The following is a 22,178-nucleotide window of genomic DNA, read 5'->3' as shown; positions in this document are numbered from 1 at the left end:
GGAACCATGATGCAAATGTGTGCAAATGTATGTGAGTAAAGAGTTTAGAGTGTACAGTGGATGTGTGTATGCAGGGAGCTCAAGGCTCATAACCTGTTGAGAGGGAAAACTTAAGGGGGGCATGCATAGACAAGGGGTGAGTGTGAGGGATTACCATATATAGTGGACCATACATAGAACCTCTTCACCAAAAGGGTGCAATGTCAAGCTTGGCTTGACACCTGGTCCACACTATATATACTGATAAATGTTTGTGTCCTAACAGTGAGGTGATGATTGACTGCTCAGTGTCTCTCGTCCTTATATTGTATGTATTCTAACTGAGACATTATGAAGTCATTGTCTCATGGTTTGTCTGTTGATGAACTAATCATCTCATAATAGAACTTCTAACAGATCTTTCTAACACAAAGATGAGGAAGATGGGGGGAAGGGGGCATTTACAGCCACAGCAACTGTTAAAAAAGCACAGTTTTTACACTCTCTGCCTCATCTTCTTACTTCCCAGCTAGAGTTGAGCTCCATTTTGCAGTTTGTTTTTTGTTCACAATTACGTTTGGCATTCTGTTACTGACTGGTCTCCCATGGCAGCAATCATGTTTCATCACACTCTTGCCATTGTTACCCTGTGTCTTTTGACATTCCTTACGAGTGCCTCTCCGTTTCTACCTCGGACGCCAGTGGGTTCATGTCACAGATCAGATATTCTTGGACAAACTAATCTTGCTTTTTCAAATCTACTTAGTACATTGCCATCGAAACGCGTGAAAATTCTCTAAAAGCCAGGCGCCAGTTTGTTGCAGGTGGGGAATTTGTCAGTGGTCGAGTTTCGTCCGCCACTATCTGCGGACTTGGTGAAACACGTGTATGCTAGCCTCTACACTGTATGCATTGTTGTGAATTACATTGGTTGTTGTTATGAATGGAGTAGGTTCTTCGGTTAAATACATCGTATCGACTGGTTGTGCGAAAAACTTGAACGGTTGTGCTGTGAAGGAAACGTGAAGACAGGCAAGTTGCGAGATGCTCCTCAAATGAGATTTTTGACACGCATATTGCCCATTCAAGGCATGTGTACTACAGCAATACAATTCAGAAATTCTGCACCAAGCTGATAAATATGAAAAATGAGCGATGAATATTATGTAGTGGTACGTTCTCTAAATCCCGGACAATACAACACGATTTACGGAGTGAACAAAGGAAAGAAGAGGAATAAACGGAATCATCTTGAACAAGACAATACAGATCGCTCTACTTTCTTCAGAAGTCCTTTCAGGGTGTTCGAACTTCTGTTACAGTTGCTCGAAAGCCACGTTTCCATCTCCTCCCTCGTCTCAGTCAGCTCGGGAACCAAAGGAAGCGACCGATCGGGTCTCGCAAGCGTCGGGTTTAGCAAAAGATCGAACAAGCGAGTCCATATTTCCGTTTGCCAATATCGTTTAAACTGGGTTGCGAGTTTGTATCGTCTCGTTTCCGATTTACTGTCGTCATCAGAATCGGGTACGACAGTCCCGTTGTCGAAGTATTTTCCGAACAGCATACAGTAGACGATTCCTGCGAGACCGAAATAGTCGGTCTCGTACGTCCACGATCGATTCTCTCGCATCGCGGGACAATCGCGTACGTCTGTCTCCCAATCCGCTATAAACTGTTGTCCGGCTGGATACATCCTCGTATCGATCGTACGTCCAAAGTCAATCATCTTTATACCCTTATACTTCCAACCACCCTCTCCTGTCGACTGGTACATCCCCGACCACGCGTTCGTGCCACCAGGTACGTCTTCGAGACGCAGAAGACAATTATCGATCTTGAGATCCCCGTGAATGAATCCGATACTGTGCATGCTCTCGACGAACTTGATTAATTCGATCGTGAAGAACATGACGAGTAGTTCGTCGAGACATGCACCTTGGTGTAAGATGCCTGCCTCACCTGCGCGGTTCACTACGTCTAAGAGAGTTCCTTGGGTACATAGATCCAGGATGAGGAAACTTTCGTCCTGGTAGGCAAATAAAGCGTGTGGAGTGATGACGGATTGCCTGCAATGAGCCGGTAGAACACTGTGTATGCGACGAAGGATGTGGTATTCCCATATGTTTCGTGGCTTGACAACTTTCAAGGCAAAGCGGCTAACATCCTCGTCATCGGAGTCCTCGTCATCGGAATCCATATCATCACCGTCTTCGTCTTCAATGCTTCGGATAACTTTCGCCCTGAACACTGCACCAAAGCCACCTTCACCGAGCTTATCCAAGACTTTGAATGCTCGATCGGGTAGCTGTATTCGGAAAAAATCCGCGCTATCGGACGTTCGAGATGACGACGACCGACTGCTTCCACGACGACCCTGCTTCGACGCGAATTTCTGCAAGCTGTCGAATTGACCTGATACTTCTGTTCTTAAATCGTGGAACTCGGGCTCTTGCGGAATGAGTGAGATTAATGTGTTTAGAATATGTGGATCGGATGGATTGCAAGGATTCGGCGGCTTGAATGACGATGCGACAGCTATCGCATCTGCAAGCGACAAGGTTCCGGTCCGCTCGACGAGTTCGTCTTCTTCCGTTTCTACGTCGACTTCGGAGCTTTCATCGTCTTCAATGTTGACGACATCTTCCATGTCAACATCTGCCTCTCTTGCCCTTGCTCTCTCCTCTTCTTCTCTGAGCTCTTGGGCCAGCCTCTCGGCAGCTAAGGCAGCGTCTTTGCCGTGGTTCGGAAGACCTCTATCTAGGACTGAGCCATTCGCATCACCAGGCGTCCCGAGCATCGTTCGCGACGTTACAGTGCATTCAAAAGTCCGTTCAGCGATAGGTGTCATAACGTCGACATGGCCAAGCCTTCCACCCATGGGCATCGACTGGTAATCCTCCTCGTCGTAGTATCCAACTTCCTCGTCCTCCTGTAGAACCTCACTTGCGGGAGAATCAGACTCGAAATCTTCGCCATAGTCCTCGATTTCTTCGACGATCTCTTCCTCGAGCTCGGGTTCAGGTTCTAGTTCAGCTTCGGGCTCGTGTTCGGGCTCGTATTCGGATTCTGGCTCTGGCTCTGGTTCGACGGGTTGCAATGGAGTACGACGAGGTGTAAATGCCTGTACTTGTCGGTCACGAGAAACAGGCGTAAACGCGAATCGCTGGGGAGCAGAAGTACTCCGTTGGAAAGCAGACCCATTTGGTCCATTTTCCTGGGAATTTCCTGGTGTACTAAAGGCTTGAGGTTGTGAGAGTGGCCGAGCTTCTGCTGGACGACTAAATACTTTTGAACCAAGCACACCATGTGTCTGTCCATTACTCTGCTGAGAGTCGCGGAAAACGGACGGCCGCTCTTGTAGTACCTTTGGTTGAAGTGCTGGTCTGGTCTTCTCAGTTTGGTTGACAGGCGTGAACACCCTACCGAATGCGTTACGGGGTTGCAGTTCTTCAGTGTCGCGCTCGTCAACGCTATCCTCATCCTCAGACTGCTCCCTCAGCTTATTGACTGGCGTCTGTACAGGAATTTCCTTGACGGCAAGACCCTTGCGCGGTTTAGGCGTGACATGAGGAGTCTTGTTATTGAGGTTCTCGTCCACGAACGGTTTAAACTAGGGAAGCATATTATTACAAGTCTGAGAAGTTTTTGTGCTAATCTTACCTTTGCAGGTGCAGGAGCTGCATTCTCCTTCTTGTTCTCGTTATCAACAAAGGGCCGGAAAGCTACGCGTTGGTCAGTTTTCGTCATATTATGATAGAAAAACAGATACACTTACGAGCATTTCTTTGTTCGTTCTCATTTCCCACCTCCGTTATCTTCTTCAAGGCATTTCGGGATTGAGCCGCAGCTTGAGCATCAAGCTTAGTGACTGGCGCGTGCTTGCTCCCAGCAAGGTTTGTCGTTTTCATCGTCCGATCCGGCGAGTTATACATTCCAAACACATCTTTCAGAGCCTCTTTCGTGTTGAGTGTCACTGTCGGTCCGTCAGCTAGTTGCGCTGTCATGTTTGTGTTCACGCGCAGATGATTCGTTTTAGTTGCCGGTCGACTACCACCTTCGTCTTTCAAACTGACGGTAGCTTGCTTAGTAGAAGCAGGTTTAGGAGGACCTAGCTCCGATGCAGGTGGCGCGCCCCATTTCTTCCCGAGTAGACCAAGAGAAGCAGCTCGCGCTTCTTGAATGGAGAATTCTTGGCCGTCGCAAAACAGTAAAGACATGTCAAAGCGGTACTTCTCCACCTTCTTTCCAGGTGCAGTCGGGGCATTCATTGCAGCTGTCATGTATGCGTAAGGGTCCGACTTCCTATTTTCTACTGATTCAACTTTGTTCGGCGATGGCGTCGGATTTTCAGGAGCGGCGGCGGCGGCAACGTCTGGCCCGGAATTGGAAGTGCGAGCACGCTTGCTAGATATATTCCTTAAGGGGTTCCGATACAGCTTAGCACCCAAAGAGGAGCCCTATGTTATATGTCTATAAGTAGCGTTCTGCACGCAGGAGAAACGACACCAACCGACCTCGCCAGGAGGGACGTATGGTGGCTTTCGGGTCGCCTTTAATGTGCTCTTTGTTTCAACGCGCTGCTTGAACTCCCAGTAACGAGTTTTCAACCTGTCCGCACCACGTTTGCTTCGTGAAATACCAAGACGATATGCTTCCTCGGCTTCTCGAAACCTGGATTATCCGTGTCCTCTGAGTATCTAGCTAGCCTATTACAAAAGAATACAGCGTACGCACCTATCCTGACTCTCTAAAGACATAGAATAGTCTTCGTACAGCTGAGCATTTCTTACGCCAATCTCATTCTTGAGCAAGAACACGTAGATAATATCTGGTTTCTCGACATGACGCGCGTAAGCAAGCCACAGCTTCGCATAGCGCACATCATTCTTGTAATCAGGGTCGTCCTTACGAGGGCGTACTGCTTCTTCCAACACAGTAAGAAGTTCGAGATCGAATGGTCCCTGCGGAGAAACGCGTGCCTGTTCGGTGAGCCAATTGACATATCGTTCATAAGGCGCAAGCGCGTCGTCGTCATCTGCTGCAATCTGTGCGCGAAATTGCTCCCTCTCTTTCTTGAGTAGTTCTGCTTGTGACCTTGATGACGAGGGATCCATGCTCATGTGTCGGCTGGCAGCGGCAGAAACAGACGTTAAGGTCAAGTTGAATGAAACGAAGAAACAGCGCGTTGAACTGCATCGACCACGTGACCGCAACACGAACCGGACCGCCCGACCGCTAAAGGCAATCATGCCGATAAGCAGCCGATTGCCCGAAATGACAGTCAATCAACAATTGGTCAGCTATAAAAACACAGCCTATCGATAGATGGAGACAAGCACCATACCCTTGGCCCTCTTGAAACTTTCATTCATCCTTGGACACATTGCAATCCAGCCCTTAAGCACTGAAAGCCCAACAGGCTTCAAGCATCCTGAACTAGATCAGTCTACTGCTCAATATTGTACAGAGAGGTTCAAAGGGTATGCAACGAAACCGATCGATTGTGACCCCCTTCAGGACGAAGTTTGAGAGCTGTTGCTTGGTACAACTGATGGAACAAATGAAAGTCCTATCCAGTTGGATCAAGCCAGCCTTCTGCTTACATTCTGAGGGAGATTTCAATGGTCTTAATTTGTTGAATGACCTTACAACATCTACTTGCACACAACATACCTGATGGGGGGGGGGGGTTCAGATAAGTTAGAGTGAGCTGCCTTGGAGCTTCTCCCCAAAGACAAGTGTATTTGTTCGATCTCTGAGCTTCAGGAGTAGGTCTGTACAAGCCATGATCTACACAATCTCTTATTGTGAGACATGTTGGAGTACAGTGATGATTTTCCCCAAGGGAAATTATATGAGTTCATTTTTCTTATTGTGATTAGTTGGATCCGATGTGAATTGATACCTCGTTCAACCTTGTCGACTGTGATATCATCCGGGCTAACATTCAGTAACATTCAGGATGCCAAATTATTATTATTCTTTCTTTCTTTCTTTCTTTCTTTCTTTCTTTCTTTTTTTTTTGCAGATCTACCTGCCCATTATACTACCGGGGAACATTGTTCTGGTGTGCATGATGAAGACACTTCGTCTCTCATCAGCTGTGTAGTTTAGTGGGTCTTCGAATGGATGAGGGTAGTTTCGACTGAATGACTGCTTAATTCCGTGCATACAGGTGCGTGAAATGTGTTACTGTTTACTCTATATCATATACTAATGTTATTGTCTTTAACATCTGGAATGAGACGACGTGAATTTGAGTATGCATGCATACAATCGTGCTCAAATATCCAAGCCCATTAGAAGGTATTAATGTGATAATTCCGTATACCATACCGTACCATTCATACATATAGCCTATTTAATAAATGAAACGCAGTCTTAATAGTCATCCAGTGCCCAAGGATACAATGTACAATAGAAGCGCCGCCAATTCATCATGCCTTAACCTCCGTCCAGTCCAGGAACGCGTCCTCCCCGGCCTTCTCTTTGATAAGTCCCTGAGCAAGCGTCCACAAATTATCCGCAAGCATATCGTTCTGCGCTTGCTTCGTCTCACCACCAACGGTTCCTGGATCAGTAACATACGCTCCATGCAATCCCTTCTGTTCGACCTCAGGATCCGTAGCAGCCCAGAGCGTACTCAAGCTTCCCTGGTCGGGAGAGCGCATAAACGGTACCGCAACCGCTTTCATTGCACCTCCAACTGTCTCGCCATATGCATCTTTGAGTTGATTTTGTTGTTCAGTGTGCACGGCTCCGGGGTGTGTGGCGAGTGCGTATATACGTGAGCCGTCTTCGAGAACGTGAGCGACGAGCCAGCGGGTGAAGAGGATGTTGGCGAGTTTGCTGCGGGCGTAAAGGGTGTTGGGGCCTAGAGAGGAGTCGTTGATTTCTTCGAGGGACTCGAATGCTACGGATGAAGGTGCGGTTTTGTGCAAGGAGGAAGAGAGCTGTACGATGCGTGGTGCGGGGGATTCGTTGAGTTGAGCGGATTTGCGGATTAAGGGTAGGAGTCGATTTATGAGGAGGATATGTCCGAGATTGTTGACCTTTAATTTGATATTTCAGTGTTAAATCTTTGAAAAGCTGAAGGATACTTTACGCTAAAGTGATGTTCTATGCCATCGGAGGACAATTCATATTTATTGACGCCAATCCCAGCGTCGGCAACGAGCTACAGTGCCACTCTAAGTCAGGCAAATCGACGTTGCATATAGAGAGGAGGAACTCACGATGTCCAAGCGAGCTTCCTTTGCGCTGATCCTATCCGCAACCTCGCAGACGTTTTTGAGGTTACCGAGGTCAATTTCAACAAATTCAATGTCGGCTCCTCCAGAAGTCTCTTTTTGAATTGCCTCAACGGCTGCAGTACCATTTTCCACTTTGCGTGACAAGAGGAGCACGCGGGCTTTAGAGACGGCTAGTGTCTTGGCAACCTCGAAGCCAATTCCTTGTGTGCCACCCGTTACCAGCGCAGTCTGTGGAAGAAATGTTTTCAAGACAGCACCCGGTGAGATGCGAAGAAATCGCTCGTACCCTGCCGGACAGATTCGGCACGTCATTTTGATCATATGTATGTTTTCCTTTGAGAGTATCGATTGCAGATTGCATTCTAGTAGAAGTTTGCCTGAGAGTTGAGTAAAGTTGAGATTTTGACGAGTACGGCAAAGAAATACCAGCCACTGAGGTGATGACGACATTTGGAGAGTAATACGTCAGGCGGAAATCGAATCCAAACGGAGACAAACTTTGCGCATAAGTTGCAGACAGTCTAAGTATAATAGTATTCTTGTATAGTGTGGATACTTGGGAGCAGAGCATGTCCAGTGCCTTTGATAAATGTATACACTTACAGGCATTCAGTTGCTTCGAAGTTCGCGGCCTGGACGTGGACAACCGAAACGTGGGTGGCAACACACGCCCTTGATCGACAAAGTCAACATGACATGAAACAATTTTAGTCGTCTGTATGCGCACGACGATCCCGAATCGTTCGCTGTGTCCTGTGGGCGAAGGTTAATTCTTGAGCATTTATTGTAGCTTTTCTGTTGAGTCGAATAATGCAGTAGTGGGCCTAGCGAAAATTGGAAAAATACATTTTGGGATGGAGCGCCGGAATATTACCCAAACAGGTGCCGAATGCGGATAGCAACTCAAAGTGGGAGTTAGCAACAGCGAGCTCAGCGCTACATTGACCACCACAACTTCGTCCGTCGTCTGCCCTGCTGAGGCCTCTTTTCTGCCACGTCTTCCTCTTCCTTCTGATCGTCGTCGTCGCCTTCGTTTTCTTCGTCCACTTTGTACACCTCGGCCCCAGCAGTGCTGGCTAGTTTAGTTCTCTTGACGCCAACTTTGCCATCACACACACACCCTCTGCGCAACTTCAGACTGCACAGCACTCGCAGCCATCCATCCGACTCTCTTCCAGCCACAAGGCCACTCCTCTCCCATCCCTTTTCACCACCGCGAAGAGCATATCTTCATCATGTCGACCTACTACGACCAACCCACCTCGCCAGGCACCATGTCCACCAGGCGGCTTACCAACAGGAACACCAACCGCTACAGCGTCACCCACCTGTTCAGCATGGCTGCTGAACAGGATATAGAGCTGCAGGATGAGTTGGCAAAGGGTGAGTGGACTTGCATTTTCGCTGCTATCTTGCGTGGCGCTTGTTTGTCGTGAAATCGCTCACCGTATTTACTTGGTCGTATGCAGCACAAAAGCGCCTGCGTGATCTCAAAGCACGCATCTCTGCGCAGTCCAAGAGGAATTTCGTGCTCGAGCGCGATGTACGTTACCTGGATTCACGCATCGCGTTGTTGATTCAGAACAGAATGGCGTTGGATGAGGTACGCCGTATGCGTCTTATCACCAAAACATGTCTATAACAGGAAAATCTAGCAAAACGAAGTGGAACGCCACTTGGAAGAAGTCGACCCCACGGAAGGCCAATATCCGGATGATCGTAAATTACAACAATATTCCAACCTTTTCTTCCTCCTCCAGTCCGAGCCTCGTCACATCGCCGCGCTATGTCGTCTCGTTTCGCTCTCCGAAATCGACACATTGTTGCAGACGGTCATGTTTACGCTATACGGGAATCAATACGAAAGCCGCGAAGAGCATCTGCTGTTGACGATGTTCCAATCCGTGCTAAGTGCCCAGTTCGAGACTGCCACCGAATTTGGCTCCTTGCTCCGTGCTAATACGCCCGTGAGCCGCATGATGACGACCTACACCCGGCGTGGTCCCGGTCAGAGTTACCTGAAAAGTGTGCTCGCCGAGCGCATTAACAGTCTTATTGAGCACAAAGACCTAAACCTCGAGATTAATCCACTCAAGGTCTACGAGCAGATGATCAACCAGATCGAGGAGGAAACTGGCAGTCTTCCCGAGAACCTCCCGCGGGGTGTGGCACCAGAGGCAGCGGCGGCTAACCCTGATGTACAAGCCATCATCGCTCCGCGCCTCACGATGCTCATGGAGATTGCGAACAGCTTCTTGCTGACGATCATTGACAGTTTGGAAAGCGTCCCATACGGTATTCGCTGGATATGCAAACAAATCAGGAGTTTGACGAGGGTATCATTGTTACCTGCTGCGCATCTTTCTAAAATTACTAACGCCATTAATAGCGAAAATATCCTGAAGCTACGGATTATGCGATTTGTTCTCTGATCGGCGGATTCTTTTTCTTGCGATTCATCAACCCCGCGATTGTGACTCCTCAAGCATACATGCTTGTGGAGGGTGTACCAGCGAAGCATCCGAGGCGAACATTAACCCTAGTTCGTATGCTTTTCTTGTGTAAAGATGTCTTGTCAATAATGCTTTCCCCTCTAGATTGCCAAAATGCTCCAGAACCTCGCGAATAAGCCATCGTATGCGAAGGAAGCATACATGAGCCAGCTAAATCCCTTTGTAGAGAACAACAAAGCGCGCATCAACCAGTTTTTGAACAACTTATGCGAGGTTGGGGATTTCTATGATACACTTGAGGTGATTAATTCCCTGTATGACCATGTACCGTTCTTAGACTAATCGTCGGCTCCACAGATGGACCAATACATGGCGCTGTCAAAGAAGGATCTCATGATCCATATTACCCTCAATGAGCTTTACAATACTCATTCTTTACTTCTCCAGCACATTGACACCTTGGTGGGTTCTCATCATAACAGGTTCCGATGGCAAGATCGTGCTAACCCTTATTCGTAGTCGCCAAATGACAAGCAGCATCTTCGCATCTTAACAGACGAGCTCGGAGCTGCTCCGTCACAGGTTCCTCGTAAGGAAAATCGGACAATTGAGCTCCAGCTCTACAGTCGTTGGGAGACGCCGATCCAAGACATTCAGAGTGCCCTTCTTGACAGTGTCTCGTCAAGTGACATGCTTTACATGGAAGCGAAGTCTATCTTTGTCCAGCTTATCCGTTCAATGCCGCAATACGCCGATAAGCGGCCATATAATCTCGCAGCCATTGCTGAGCGTGCAGCGACTTCTAAGGATGCCGTGCTTGTCCGGCGTGGTATCAAAGTAAAGGAGATGTTACGAGAACTTGAAGAGCTTCACATTCTAGAACGCGCGGATGGTTATAAGCTGATGGAAGAGGAGGTCGCCGCGGAACTCGTGCACCTTGGAAACATGCGCGAGAAGGTTATGTTGGAGATGCGATCGCTTGAAGCCGTGTACAAGACCATTTGCGATCATAACAATTACATGCGTGCCCAACTTGAACAATACAAGGCGTACCTCCAGAATGTCCGGCTCACCGCTACGAAGGATAAAGGTTCCTCAACCGGTGTCGGTGTCGTCACCGTCGGCGGAAAGGAGAAGAAGCCTACGAAGGTAGCCATTCTAGGCCCCTACCGTTTCACGCATGCACAGTTGGAGAAAGAGGGTATCATCGTGGAAAGTAATGTTCCCGACAACAGGTTTGTTTTAGCGTTACGTCTGAATTAAGGTTACGGTGCTGAGTAGTTATTCGCCCCGCAGACGGCCGAACATCTATTTCAACATTACATCCCCGACACCAGGAACCTTTATCATCGCCCTCCATTACAAGGGTCGTGATAAAGCTATTTTGGAGATGGACCTGAAGATAGATGACCTGCTTGAGAAGGTACGCTCTTATTCATTCGCGGATCAACTTTCTCTTTTATTGACTACTGTGCCTATTCAATTGTTGCTCGTGATTACAGCAAAAAGACAACAAGCACCTACTGGACCTTGAATATGTGCAATTGAATGTGCCGAAGGTTCTAGGCTTGTTGAAGAAAGTGTTTGCGAAGCGATGAGCAAGACACGACCACCTTTACGCCGTCCCCTTTATTTATGCTTCCTTCTATCGAGCGTACGATTTTTCCCGGTTCCTTCGGTTAATATTGCCTTTTTCCGCTGTCAATAAAGATATCCCTATGATACTGCGCATCGGTCTTCTTTGTGCTTCTGGATCTGGTTCCCTTCCTCCTCCGTTCCTTCTTCTTTCTCCGTTATTCAGTTTATCCCGCATGAATTGCACAGAATGCATCTACGAAACATGAATACGACGCGTGCGCGACCCGCTCTGATGATGTGATCTGTGGATTGTATTCTCTATTCTCTTTAAACCGCTTTATTGTGGCTTCCCGCTTTCCTGCCCTATACCATTTATTATTCTCTTTGACTTTTCCTGTTCTTGGCAGAGACGGCGATGTAACTTGGTGATCCTGTTTGATTTTAACTTTTCTGTTTAGATTTATATGCGGTACTGGTTGTACGAAGTTTTTCGTGTATTCTTGGAACGCTTGATATATTCAGATTCTTTTCTGTGGGTTATGGTGTCTGTGCGGAAAAACTCGGGTGGCAGTGAGATTCTGAGAGTGGCTCGTTTGATACGTTGATTCGGCGCTTAAGTGGGGATTTATGTAAGTGTCTGTGTGTCTAGGATCGACTGAGCAACTTTCCTTTGCCCGTTAATTTAATAATCATCGCATGGAAGATTTGCAAGGGTCGTTTTTTGCAAAGATCTGGGCACTTGGCTAATAGCTGGGCGTCGATACTCCCGCGTAGCAACTAATTGCCCATTAATATTATTGAGAGGACAGTGCGGCCCCGGAAAGAAATTAGCGGGATGTTGCGAGGTTGTGAGGAGAGGTGTATTGCTAATTATTTCGAAGTAGATACTTTATCAGTAATAATATCAATAATATCAACAATATCATAATCATCATAATATGCGGGGATCTGAGAGAGAGATTTGGGACGTCAGATCGAGAGTGGGTACGCTAAGGTAAATTCGGAGTTAAAGGGTTAATCACCTAGGAGTTTACAACTAGTGTAACGTAGTTGATCTGACAGATCGACCGATGTGCGATCTATCTATCGTGTGTGTGGGTGGGGGGGGGGGTGGGGGGGGGGTTCGCTGGATGGGGGATGAGGTGACTTTTTTTGTTTATCCCGATGCTTACGGTAAATACGGTATAGGTTCTATAGTAGTATAGACGCCACTATTACAATAGCAGTGGTAGTGGTGTTATCTTTCTCGGTGTGTGGTGTTCGTGATATGTCAGCCTGAGGCTTTTCCTGAGTCATGGCACTTTCGTTGGTTACAGCTTACGAGCGTGGCACGTCTGTGCATTGATCTCGTCTCGTCTTGTTTCGCCTTTCATTTCATTTCCGAATTTCCAATGCTCGTCTTACCTTACCGAGGGCCCTCTTTCTCCCTCCGTACCGATTGATCCGTATAACAAATAGTAATCTCAGAAGGTGCGAGGGTTTGGTAAGACGCTTTGGCATCGACCCCAAGACTCCTTTAGAAGTCATCATGTCATGTGTATGCATGTGATGCAACAATGTAAACAACCAAGGAAAGGAACATAACACGCGCACGCCAGTTCGCCGCTCTCAGCAAAAAGAGTAACATCGCTATCAATACTAATAACTTCTTGAAATCTTACTTACTTGTACTAGTACTAGGAGCACAGCAGCATCTCACTTCATTCAAGTTCATTGCATTGAGTGACTAGCGCATGTGCATGCAGTAGGACTTTAATTTAGACGCCCAGGCACAACGTAAACAGATTGTGAAGAACTGTACTGCACTGCGCTCTATGGCAGTCGTTTGATTCTTTGAATGCGTAATCGAGTGAGAAGGTTTATTTTAGATGGATGGCTCGGCGCGAATCACGAATCGGATTGTGCGGTAATGTTTTAGCCTAGCTGCTAAGTGCGAGAGGAGCTCCTGTTTTCTTAACAGAAGTCGAAGCACCCCCAGGAAGAAAGAAGAAGCAAGAAGCAAGTGTGTTCCTTCTTTGGTTTGAGTAAGAATCCCATCTCTCCTAAGTATACTCGTATGTGCGAAGTGATCGTGTTTCTTCTTCTGGATCTTAGGAGCGGCATGCGGTGCGACGTGCAATATGGTGATGTGGTGTAGCTACTAATATTACTACGGATGAAACGTTTCACCTTCTTCGCAAATAGTGAGCTTCTTCCTGAATCTTGAATGGGATGGGACTCCGACCGACTCTTCCGATCAAACTCGAGGACCGGAAAGAGATTGCGGAGATGAAATGCGGTCGGAGGTTGAAGCGGGGTTCCCTCCTCCTCTCTCCTCTCTCACCTTCACCATACTTCTTCCGGCCATCCTTGTGTTCTTTTAATTATTATGTTTTCGTAATGGTGTACGGGCCAAGATGGTGGAGACATAACCTTCGATTACGCTATCACTATTCCGAATTTTCAAAACCCGAAACACCCAGGTTCTGTATCCATATATCCGTTTCAATTAATTCAGTTATACAGTCACTCTGAGATTTCTTTCCTCGTTTCGCGCAAGGCCCGCGAGTGCCCGAAACACATGGATGGGAAATATTACAAAGATAAATAGATAACAGATGTCAAAGTCATGTTCTTATGCTGTATTTTCTCCGGACCCGTAGGCACCGTCCCGTGTCCGGTTACCCGTTCTCCGAATTTCCTGAATCTCCGCCTCAGGGCTCCAGAGCTTCGCTTTGATTAGTGACGCACAAGACACCCGCGAGTTTGCGGTCTAGAATACTTGTCCGAGTCGGCCACGCGTTGTACAACTTAACGGCAAATTTTAAGGGTCGACGAGAATTGAAAGGTATGAATTGGATGTAGACTGGCGTACGCCATTATTATTCGGCAACTCACATCCAAGTTGGCCAACACCCAGAGACACAAGTGATTCAACGGGTTCTTCCGCTTCTGGTTGGTACCATATTGTTTGGCTCACTAGTACTCTTCGTCCACGCAGCTCGCACTCGGTCTGACGTAGTAGTGTGAACACGTATTTCTGGGCCTTATCTCGCCGTACCTTCTAAAGACTGCTACCGCAACTCTATTCTAATTTCTATCGGCCCTAGACCCTGAGAAGGAGGTCCTACGTCGACATGATTTGATCGGACTCGCGGATCGGACCGTCTTTCAACACTCACTTCATTTATTTAACTTTCCTTACTTTACCTTATACATTTCAGCTTGGCAACGCACATTCTGTGTGCCGTGTTGTGTCAGACCACTTTCTCATTCGTACCAATACAATTACAAGCGACACAATACAAACTGAATAGCGTAAGTAACTAGTACTAATGTGCACTGAACGCGTGGCCACTCGAGATTACCCGCGGAAGCAAAAACAAGACTGAAGGCTGACGAATACATACATGCATGCACACCCAGCACGCTAGATGCGTCGGTAATTGCTGATTGTGGCATCCTTTTCTACTGGTTCGTCCTTCGTCCGTCCCTGCCCATACACATGCCAGTGGTTCCTGTGCTCGGGAATGTGGGATGCTGGAATGTTCTCCCGATTTACGCTTCTCCGTAGTCAGCGTCTTCGCCTTCGAGGCTTCCTCCCTCGGAACCAACTGTACACGCATACATACAGTACATTGCACTAGCGGACCTGAATTTGTAATTTTTTTGACGGGACGTACGTGTGTATCTAATTCATCAACGGTATCGCCTTCATCAAAGAAGAGTCGAGCATTGCCGAAACACCAAGGACCAGAAATTAGGCCAGAGACCCGCATCCCACCGTGTGCTCAGATCCAGCTCCAGATCCCTAAAACAAGAAAGGTTTGCTAATATATTATGTACTACAACAGTATTAGTGCTCCTCCTCGGTGTCGTACAAGTGTGTATGTATAATAAGCAGCGTTGTGGTTCTAGCGTGAGTCCTGTCTTTGGTGTGTCGTGTATATCAAGAAATCTAATGATTATCCACTCGTGTTGTTGCATAGTCCTGGATAGAGCCTTTCAGTCGGATCTTGCGGGATCCAACCTCCCTCAAGACCCTTCTGATAGCTCCATTCGTCAGCACTCTCAGTCTAGAAAGCGAATGAATAATACATGTGAGTAATTGTGCGATCAGTACTCCGAAGAAATAAACAGCGTGTCTATGGTGCTTATGACAAGAACCGAAAGAAAGGGTTTGTACTGCGGAACGTACCTTCCAAGTCCAATATATCCATCCCGAGACAGATTCTCCAATGTCCACTTGAACTTCCCAATATCTGTAAATCAGTATAGGTTAGATGACTCTATCGTTGTGAGAAAACACGTGTACACAAGCAAGGACGCACTTGCGGAGATACGACTTGAAGTCACTAGAGAAGTTCGCAGAGTTACCTGTTAAGCCAGCACACGAGCCCAGCGTGGGTGTGCCTGAACCTGGGTAGGTACCGTCCCACCGAGAGCCGATTCCCCTGCCGTTTAGCCACTGTGCGCAGTCTGTACTTGCCGTTGACCATTCTCCGACGATAGTCCACAAGTCATTTTGGTCATAGTCCGCAAGACCTGGGATAAGTGAACACGCGAACTGAACGACCATGCATGTGAACAAGGTTGGCGGATAAAGTCCAATGTGAGTTTACAATCCACCCGAGGAAATTGTGGATAACATTACGTCTATATGTTCGTCATTTGACCTCTGCAGCTCTTCGACACTGAATATTTGGTATTCATGCTTTAAAAAGTAGGGTGCTTATACTGAGATATTTCCAGCTCAAAATGAAATCAGGGGGTACACTCACGATATCCATCATGACCCCCTGAGACGAGGGATATGTCAAGAAGTTCTCCCAGTTCTGCACCGTGAGGAAGGCATCTCCTATCATGATTTTCATGCCGGACCCTGCTGCCTGACGAACGGCATTGTACCCATCTTGCCAAAATTGCCGGATCGTCGTTGCCCATTCGCTGCTAATAAACCCAGCAGCTTCATTGAGAAGCTCAAGAACATCTATCATCCCACCAGCTTTTTCCGCAATGAAAGAAAGAATTTCTATTGTTCGGTTTACGTTTCCATCGCCGGTTGCCCAAACAGGGTTGTTCGTGCGCTGTCCAGAGTTGTCATAACCATTCTACGAAGCAATTGACCATCCTGTTAATTCTTACAGGCGCCAGTAATGAATTGCAGACGCTTTACCTGTGAACCGGGCGCTCCGTGTAGATCCACAATTACGTTCAGAGAATTGCTTTTTGCCCAGTTAAGCGCTCGAAGGAAATAAGGCCATGCACCTGCTATATAGGGCGAGACCGACTCGTTATCGTCCATCGGAACGGACCAATACCCAAGAGGTATTCTGTGGCGAAAAGGTGTTTCGAGTTAGCTGTCTACTTTAGTGCCCGAAATGAAGAAAGTATGAATTTGACTGTTATACATGGGTCTACTGACCGAACATGATTGAGACCAGCTGCTCTGATTGCTTTGAAGTCATCCTCAGTTATCCAGGTGTTCCAATGCTGCTGAAGAACCTGCTGGGCATAACTTGAGTTCAGGTGCTGCCCGAAGGTGAATTCGTCAATTATGTCATCGTTCCCCGTGTTCTCGAATATACTAGGGGTTATCCATGGCTGTAACAAATGTTGCGAAAAAATAAAATCAAACACAGCAGTCAGGCACGTTTTTCCCCACACAAGCAAGTTCAACAAATTCCAAACCAGCGTCTAACCTCAAGAACGAACCATCCTCCTCTGTTTATAGCTAGCTTCAGCACGAATCAAGCGGGTAAACGGGATAAAGAAGAAGAGCTAATGCTCTTCATGTTTGATACTCACAAGTTTACTCCTCGGATCTTGTCCGTGCCATATGCAAATGGTGTGATAGCGGGGTTTGTAGTGGTGCCATTGGAGCTTGTCCCGTTATTGGTACCATTTGAGCCAGGAGACGGAAACGGGTCATTCGGCGAGGCAAACTCAGCCTGATCTTGAGGAGCTTGTAGTCTACATTGTTGCCGAGCATCAACAACAGCCAAGAAAGGAGAGCCAGTAAGATTGAATAGATAGAGCAATATCAGGAGCCTGAGAAGAGGAGGGACCTCCATGATGGGCGTTTGAAGGAGAAGCGCATTAGCAGAGCAGGAGTGGCTTCGAAGAGGGCTGTCTGTTGTGCGCGGCAGCAACGTGCAACGTGGTCTGTATTAATGGAGTCAATTCGGCGAAATACAGTCACGGCATCAAAAGCATGCCTGAACAAAGAATCAGAGTGCCAAGTTTGCAAATCAGAAATCGGCTAATGCGTTGCTTACTAAGCATCACATTAGCGGAACCAACGGAAACCATAACTCCTCGCAGTGAGCAACAAAGCAAGGTATAAGTATGTATAGGCACACACAAAATTATGCTTAGGTTCCTGGACATCCGACAACAAAGAGATGCGCTCAGGATTAGCATTTGATTTCGTTGCCGATCATGCCCACCTCGACGACATCAACGGCAATGATAGAAACCACTGTGATTCTCCCTCGCATATACCAGAGTAGTATCCCCTATGGAACCCGAAATGCTGTTCCGTTCAGGTTTGTCATCCTCAATCATCATCATTAGATACAGATAATCAACTCATAAACTACAATACATTAGCATGTGAAGAGAGCAATCTGATATAACCGAACAATATCCGCAAATTCGAAAAGAGCAACAGAAACCCAAGTTCATACTCGTGACAATGGTATCATGTATGCATGACGTACATAAGCAGCGCGGGGAGCATGCGATTGCACCCTTCTGCGCTTTGAGGAAGAAGAGGAACAAACAAAAGAAAGTACCGTGATTATGAGATCAGCACGGCACGCAATCCACACGGATGCAGTCGAAGTAAAGTGACACGGGAGACACGGACAAAGGCACCTTATCGTTCAGCCCGAAGGTCCTACCTCTGGCCGGCCTGCATCGTATGGTTTTCCACCGCCATCGGCCATGACGTCTGATTGCTGACAGGGTACATGTGCTGCCACCACCGGCTTCCATCTTCTACTTCTCCTGGTGGTGGCGTACTTTTCGTAAACTGCGGCTCGTTCACCGTTTGCATGAAGTTGATCAGTGAAAAGTCGACAGGGTAGCCGCTCAATTCATCTGGGAACGTCCGATTGACGCCGTGAAGGTCTGCTTGGAATGACTCGTGCCCCAGTCCGGTGTCCACGGAAAGCCTATTGTTTTGGAACATCGTCTCGGATACCGGTCCCGCCCATGTGGACGAACCAGGGACGGCGACAGAATCCGACCGATGAGCGAAGCTCTGAGAGGCGCTATTCCCATGTCCAGTCGAGACCCGCCGGTTCTGACGATTGTGACGCGGTAAAAGAGCGGAGAATATCTTAAGTTGCTTCGTCAGGTAGCGAGCGTAATGGAACGGGGCATGGCGTCCGTGATCGTCTTCCGAGACCTCCTTGGACCGCAAGCAATCAACGAGTCCATGAACAAGGCGGTCGATATCCTCGATATCGCCCGGTCGTAAAAGAACAGACATTTCTGGCCTGAGAAGCTGATGGTCGCGAAAAAGATCAAATAAATATCAGCGATGTACCTTAATAGTATGATACGGGAGAACTTACAGAAAGCAGATGCGCCGCAGCAAAAGTGACGAAAAGCAAATGTGCCTATATTGAAGAGTAAGCCTCCATATTAGGTCAGATGAAACATGGTAACGTACATCCAAGGTGTACCGGAGCATTCCGGTCGGGAACAACTTGTATATCATACAACTGATCACTTCTTTGGCAGTTTCAATGCACTAGTTTAAATGACACCGAGTCAGACGTCGTCCAATAGTCAAATAGAAAATTTTACCTGTCGAACAAGGAAGTCATCCCTAGATGCACCCGCTCCCTTTTCATGTTTCTGAGCCGAAACAACCCGTTGTAGCCCGTAGCCCAGCACCATAAGGCGATTGAATGCGTTTGTCCTTATGGAGGGCAAATCATTAGTCATTTTACTGTTGCATGGGGAGCGGGAATAGCATCGCGACGTACATTTGGCATGTGTGTGCTCGATATTCGCACATGTAGTCTATGGCAGGTACTTTTTAGAAGATTCATATTGCCCTTCTGAAAGAATAGACCTACCATCGCTTCCTGGGTGCACCTCAAATCGGTTGCTCCATTCGTTTCGAAGCTTCATGAGCTCACTGTGGTATGTATCAACGATTTTGAGTACATCCGGTACCCTTGATTGTTTCGACGGGTGCTCTTTTTCCTCAGTTTCAAGGGCCTCCACATCAATCCTAAAGTGACGTATTACCCGACACACCTCGACATGGGCAACGAGGTGCACGTCAATCGAGAGACTATATGGGGAGAGATACCACTCTCTGCAAGTCCGTGCAATATAATCTTCGACTTCAAGCATGGCGGGCTTGCCAAACTGGGCAGCGTGACTTGCATCAACGCAATAGCAGTTAAGCCATGTGCGAATGCGGTTCATGCGTTTCCGAAGAGCAAGCTCGCGTTCCCACCCCATCGAATCTTTCGTGTCCATGTCTTCGAAGCCGTCATCGGCGGGGGGCTCATTCAGTTTCAGCTCCACAGCAAGCGTAAATGCCAAGCCCATCGTTAACCATGTTCGTTGATCCTCAAACCGCTTCCGAGGTAATTGATAGGCCGACTGGATAAGGAAAGCTTGACATTCGTCAATTGTCTTCCTTCCATCCACAAGAGTCTTGCCAGCTAGGTCACGAGCGAACTCAACGAATACTGGACACATCGGGGCATATTTCGCCGAGTACTTCGTCGAAACACAGCATACTAGGGACAAGCATTGAGTAACGTCTTCCGTAGGTAGGCATAATAATGAACCGGCCTCACTTAAGGTAAAGAGGAAGTGCGAATGCCAAAAAAGTCTTTCTGGCGTGTGAAGTACGGGATCGAGGAGTGAGAAGTAGGGCTATTGGTCGATTGTTAGTAGTTCTTCCGATTACCGATGCATCATATCTAGGGACATACATTGATGAACTTGAAATAACTTTTTGCCAATTCGAATGAGATCGAGTTGTATAGCGGAGCATGAGCACTCACATAGCGAAAAGATCGTGGACGTCATGGGGATGAATAACCCCCCGCGCCACTATCTCTGGCGGCTTGGTGTAAGGAGAAACAGTATCTGATACAGATCAGTCCATTTGAAGAGATCTGAGTTTAAAGAGCTAACTCACTATCTGGGAAATAGCCCAGTAGTTCTTGTACGGTGTATTTCTCGACAGGCGACATCGGGAAGTGGCTTGATGGCAACGGGAAGTAGTTGACACTCATCTTCATGTCAGGACTACAAGGTGACTCTGACTCAGCGTACCCGTAGTGAGATGACCAGCTCGTCTGGTCCCTACCAAGGCTCGAAGAGCCAGAGCTTGTTGGCGAGTGCTGAGATCCAGGAGAACGACCTGAGTGTCCGGTCTTGCTGGACGCTTTATTGATCCATGACTTGATGCGGTAGTCCGTGGTGAGCTCGTCGAATTGGTGCAATAGGTTTGCAATCTCGATGTCTTGCTTATGTGACTTGAGGAGAAGTTCCTCATGTGTACTGGGCAACGCAAGATACTCGCATTAGTATATTTAATAAATGTATGGATTGTGCACCTACGCTACTGCGCGCCGTTTCTTGCGACCAATCACGACGCATTGAAGCTTGTTGACGATACACCGTTGGCAGGATTGTTGTCCAGCTCCAAAATGACATTTGACTTTGAGGCCTTTGCAGTGTGTACATGCACCACTATACAAAGGTTAGAGAATACGAACAAACCATTAACTTACAACTGACCGTTTGGACTGCTGGGAAGCTGTGTTGGATGATCTGCGAGAGCCTCGTGGGCGTTCATCTTCGCTGGATTCGCTCTCGGTTTCAGACTCAACGCGCTTTGACTTGGGCGGTTGGTAGTAACGGAACGACATGGACGTAGAGGCAGAGGCAGGTGTATTGGATGAGCGTGCCGACAAAGTATACGTATTGGCGCTGGGCACAACCACAGCCGGGCGGTTACGGCATTGAGGCACCATCTCTAGTCGAGGTTTCTGATCGAGATTAATGGAAGCTGACTGGTTGTCTTGATTGATCCTGTTGAGCGCAGCAGATACCTACAGCGGGCGTCAGTACATGCATAGCTTCAGCTGATATACACAGAACCTACTTTGCAGATGTGATCAGGAAATAGGGGGGTGAGGTTGTTTAGGCTACAAAACCATTCCGTGAGGAAATGACGAAATCTTGTAATGTAGTGCATACCTGATTGTGTATGTGGACAAGAAACAGACGTATTGCTTAGTTGACGTTTACCGGAATGCAGAGAACACAGGAAAGCCGGACACAAACAATGGCCGACTAGATAGACGACGACCCTAGATAGTGAGCGGGAGTCGTCAATGATAAATCCGGGGGACACAGCATAGGGGGATCAGCTAACCTTTACCGACGGGATGTTCTGTAGGGAAGGCAGAGGGGCGGGCGCGGCGATTTTGAAGATGATGGGCTTGGAGAGTGAAACAGCCGAGCGGGTTATATAGGGCAACAACGCCCTCGCGGATACGCTGTCACGTTTTGTCCTACTCAGGTGCGTCAGAGAGTGATTAAAGGCCGAAGATCGAAGGGAAGTGGAAGGATGTATGGATGCAAGAGTTATGACTAGATCTGGAAGAGACTTTCGGAACAGGACCTACTGATCGCCTCTCACCTGGCCTAAGGCCCCGCTCACTCCGGAGTCGGTCATTTGATGATCACCGCCAACGTGTGCTTCTAAATGGTTTCCATACATGGCCATGTCACTGTTCGTGGGCAAACTGCAATAAAGTCAGATACAGGGAGATCCACCGCCGTCTCATGAGAAGTTGAGTCGATGAAGCCGTCTGTGCATCCCGCATCTGTGCTTCGAGCCTTGAATGGCCCGCTGCCGTCACTCTCACTCTTTTAATTCCGTCGC

The 22,178-nt window shown here is 47.6% G+C and overlaps 5 protein-coding genes across 5 annotated transcripts; 1 reads left to right on the top strand and 4 right to left on the bottom strand.

Moving 5' to 3' along the window:
• Window positions 1-1,122: 1,122 nt before the first annotated feature.
• Window positions 1,123-5,099, bottom strand: FOMMEDRAFT_144565 (uncharacterized protein; the record flags this gene model as incomplete). Its single annotated transcript, XM_007262781.1, has 5 exons — window positions 1,123-3,589; window positions 3,640-3,701; window positions 3,755-4,436; window positions 4,494-4,650; window positions 4,714-5,099. 5 exons carry the CDS (start codon window positions 5,097-5,099, stop codon window positions 1,226-1,228), a joined length of 3,651 nt encoding a protein of 1,216 aa, XP_007262843.1. The 3' UTR covers window positions 1,123-1,225.
• Window positions 5,100-6,416: 1,317 nt separating this feature from the next.
• On the bottom strand, window positions 6,417-7,593 carry FOMMEDRAFT_138489 (NAD-binding protein; the record flags this gene model as incomplete). Its single annotated transcript, XM_007262780.1, has 4 exons — window positions 6,417-7,031; window positions 7,085-7,156; window positions 7,215-7,460; window positions 7,519-7,593. The coding sequence occupies 4 exons, from the start codon at window positions 7,591-7,593 to the stop codon at window positions 6,417-6,419; spliced, it is 1,008 nt and encodes a 335-aa protein (XP_007262842.1).
• An 853-nt stretch (window positions 7,594-8,446) lies between these two features.
• FOMMEDRAFT_117444 (Rho GTPase activation protein) lies at window positions 8,447-11,733 on the top strand. The gene is made up of 9 exons (XM_007262779.1): window positions 8,447-8,615; window positions 8,702-8,835; window positions 8,888-9,568; window positions 9,622-9,774; window positions 9,830-9,985; window positions 10,043-10,147; window positions 10,205-10,920; window positions 10,982-11,108; window positions 11,188-11,733. Exons 1-9 carry the CDS (start codon window positions 8,468-8,470, stop codon window positions 11,281-11,283), a joined length of 2,316 nt encoding a protein of 771 aa, XP_007262841.1. The 5' UTR covers window positions 8,447-8,467; the 3' UTR covers window positions 11,284-11,733.
• A 2,787-nt stretch (window positions 11,734-14,520) lies between these two features.
• Window positions 14,521-17,334, bottom strand: FOMMEDRAFT_117440 (glycoside hydrolase family 5 protein). Its single transcript, XM_007262778.1, has 9 exons — window positions 17,051-17,334; window positions 16,945-16,966; window positions 16,668-16,846; window positions 16,419-16,575; window positions 16,024-16,353; window positions 15,897-15,956; window positions 15,574-15,809; window positions 15,441-15,504; window positions 14,521-15,318 (listed from the first exon to the last, which is right to left on the bottom strand). The coding sequence occupies exons 1-9, from the start codon at window positions 17,314-17,316 to the stop codon at window positions 15,208-15,210; spliced, it is 1,425 nt and encodes a 474-aa protein (XP_007262840.1). The 5' UTR covers window positions 17,317-17,334; the 3' UTR covers window positions 14,521-15,207.
• An 809-nt stretch (window positions 17,335-18,143) lies between these two features.
• FOMMEDRAFT_131481 (uncharacterized protein) lies at window positions 18,144-21,261 on the bottom strand (the record flags this gene model as incomplete). The annotated part of the gene is made up of 12 exons (XM_007262777.1): window positions 18,144-18,755; window positions 18,826-18,870; window positions 18,924-19,004; window positions 19,061-19,175; window positions 19,243-19,279; window positions 19,336-20,013; window positions 20,074-20,152; window positions 20,212-20,230; window positions 20,284-20,368; window positions 20,421-20,785; window positions 20,846-20,977; window positions 21,026-21,261. The coding sequence occupies 12 exons, from the start codon at window positions 21,259-21,261 to the stop codon at window positions 18,144-18,146; spliced, it is 2,484 nt and encodes an 827-aa protein (XP_007262839.1).
• Between the last annotated feature and the right edge of the window lie 917 nt (window positions 21,262-22,178).

The sequence above is a fragment of the Fomitiporia mediterranea genome (assembly GCF_000271605.1).
Source record: "Fomitiporia mediterranea MF3/22 unplaced genomic scaffold FOMMEscaffold_2, whole genome shotgun sequence".
Lineage (NCBI taxonomy): Eukaryota > Fungi > Basidiomycota > Agaricomycetes > Hymenochaetales > Hymenochaetaceae > Fomitiporia > Fomitiporia mediterranea.
The sequence above is the reverse complement of the archived record's forward strand: the minus strand, read 5'-3'. Positions and strand labels throughout refer to the sequence as shown.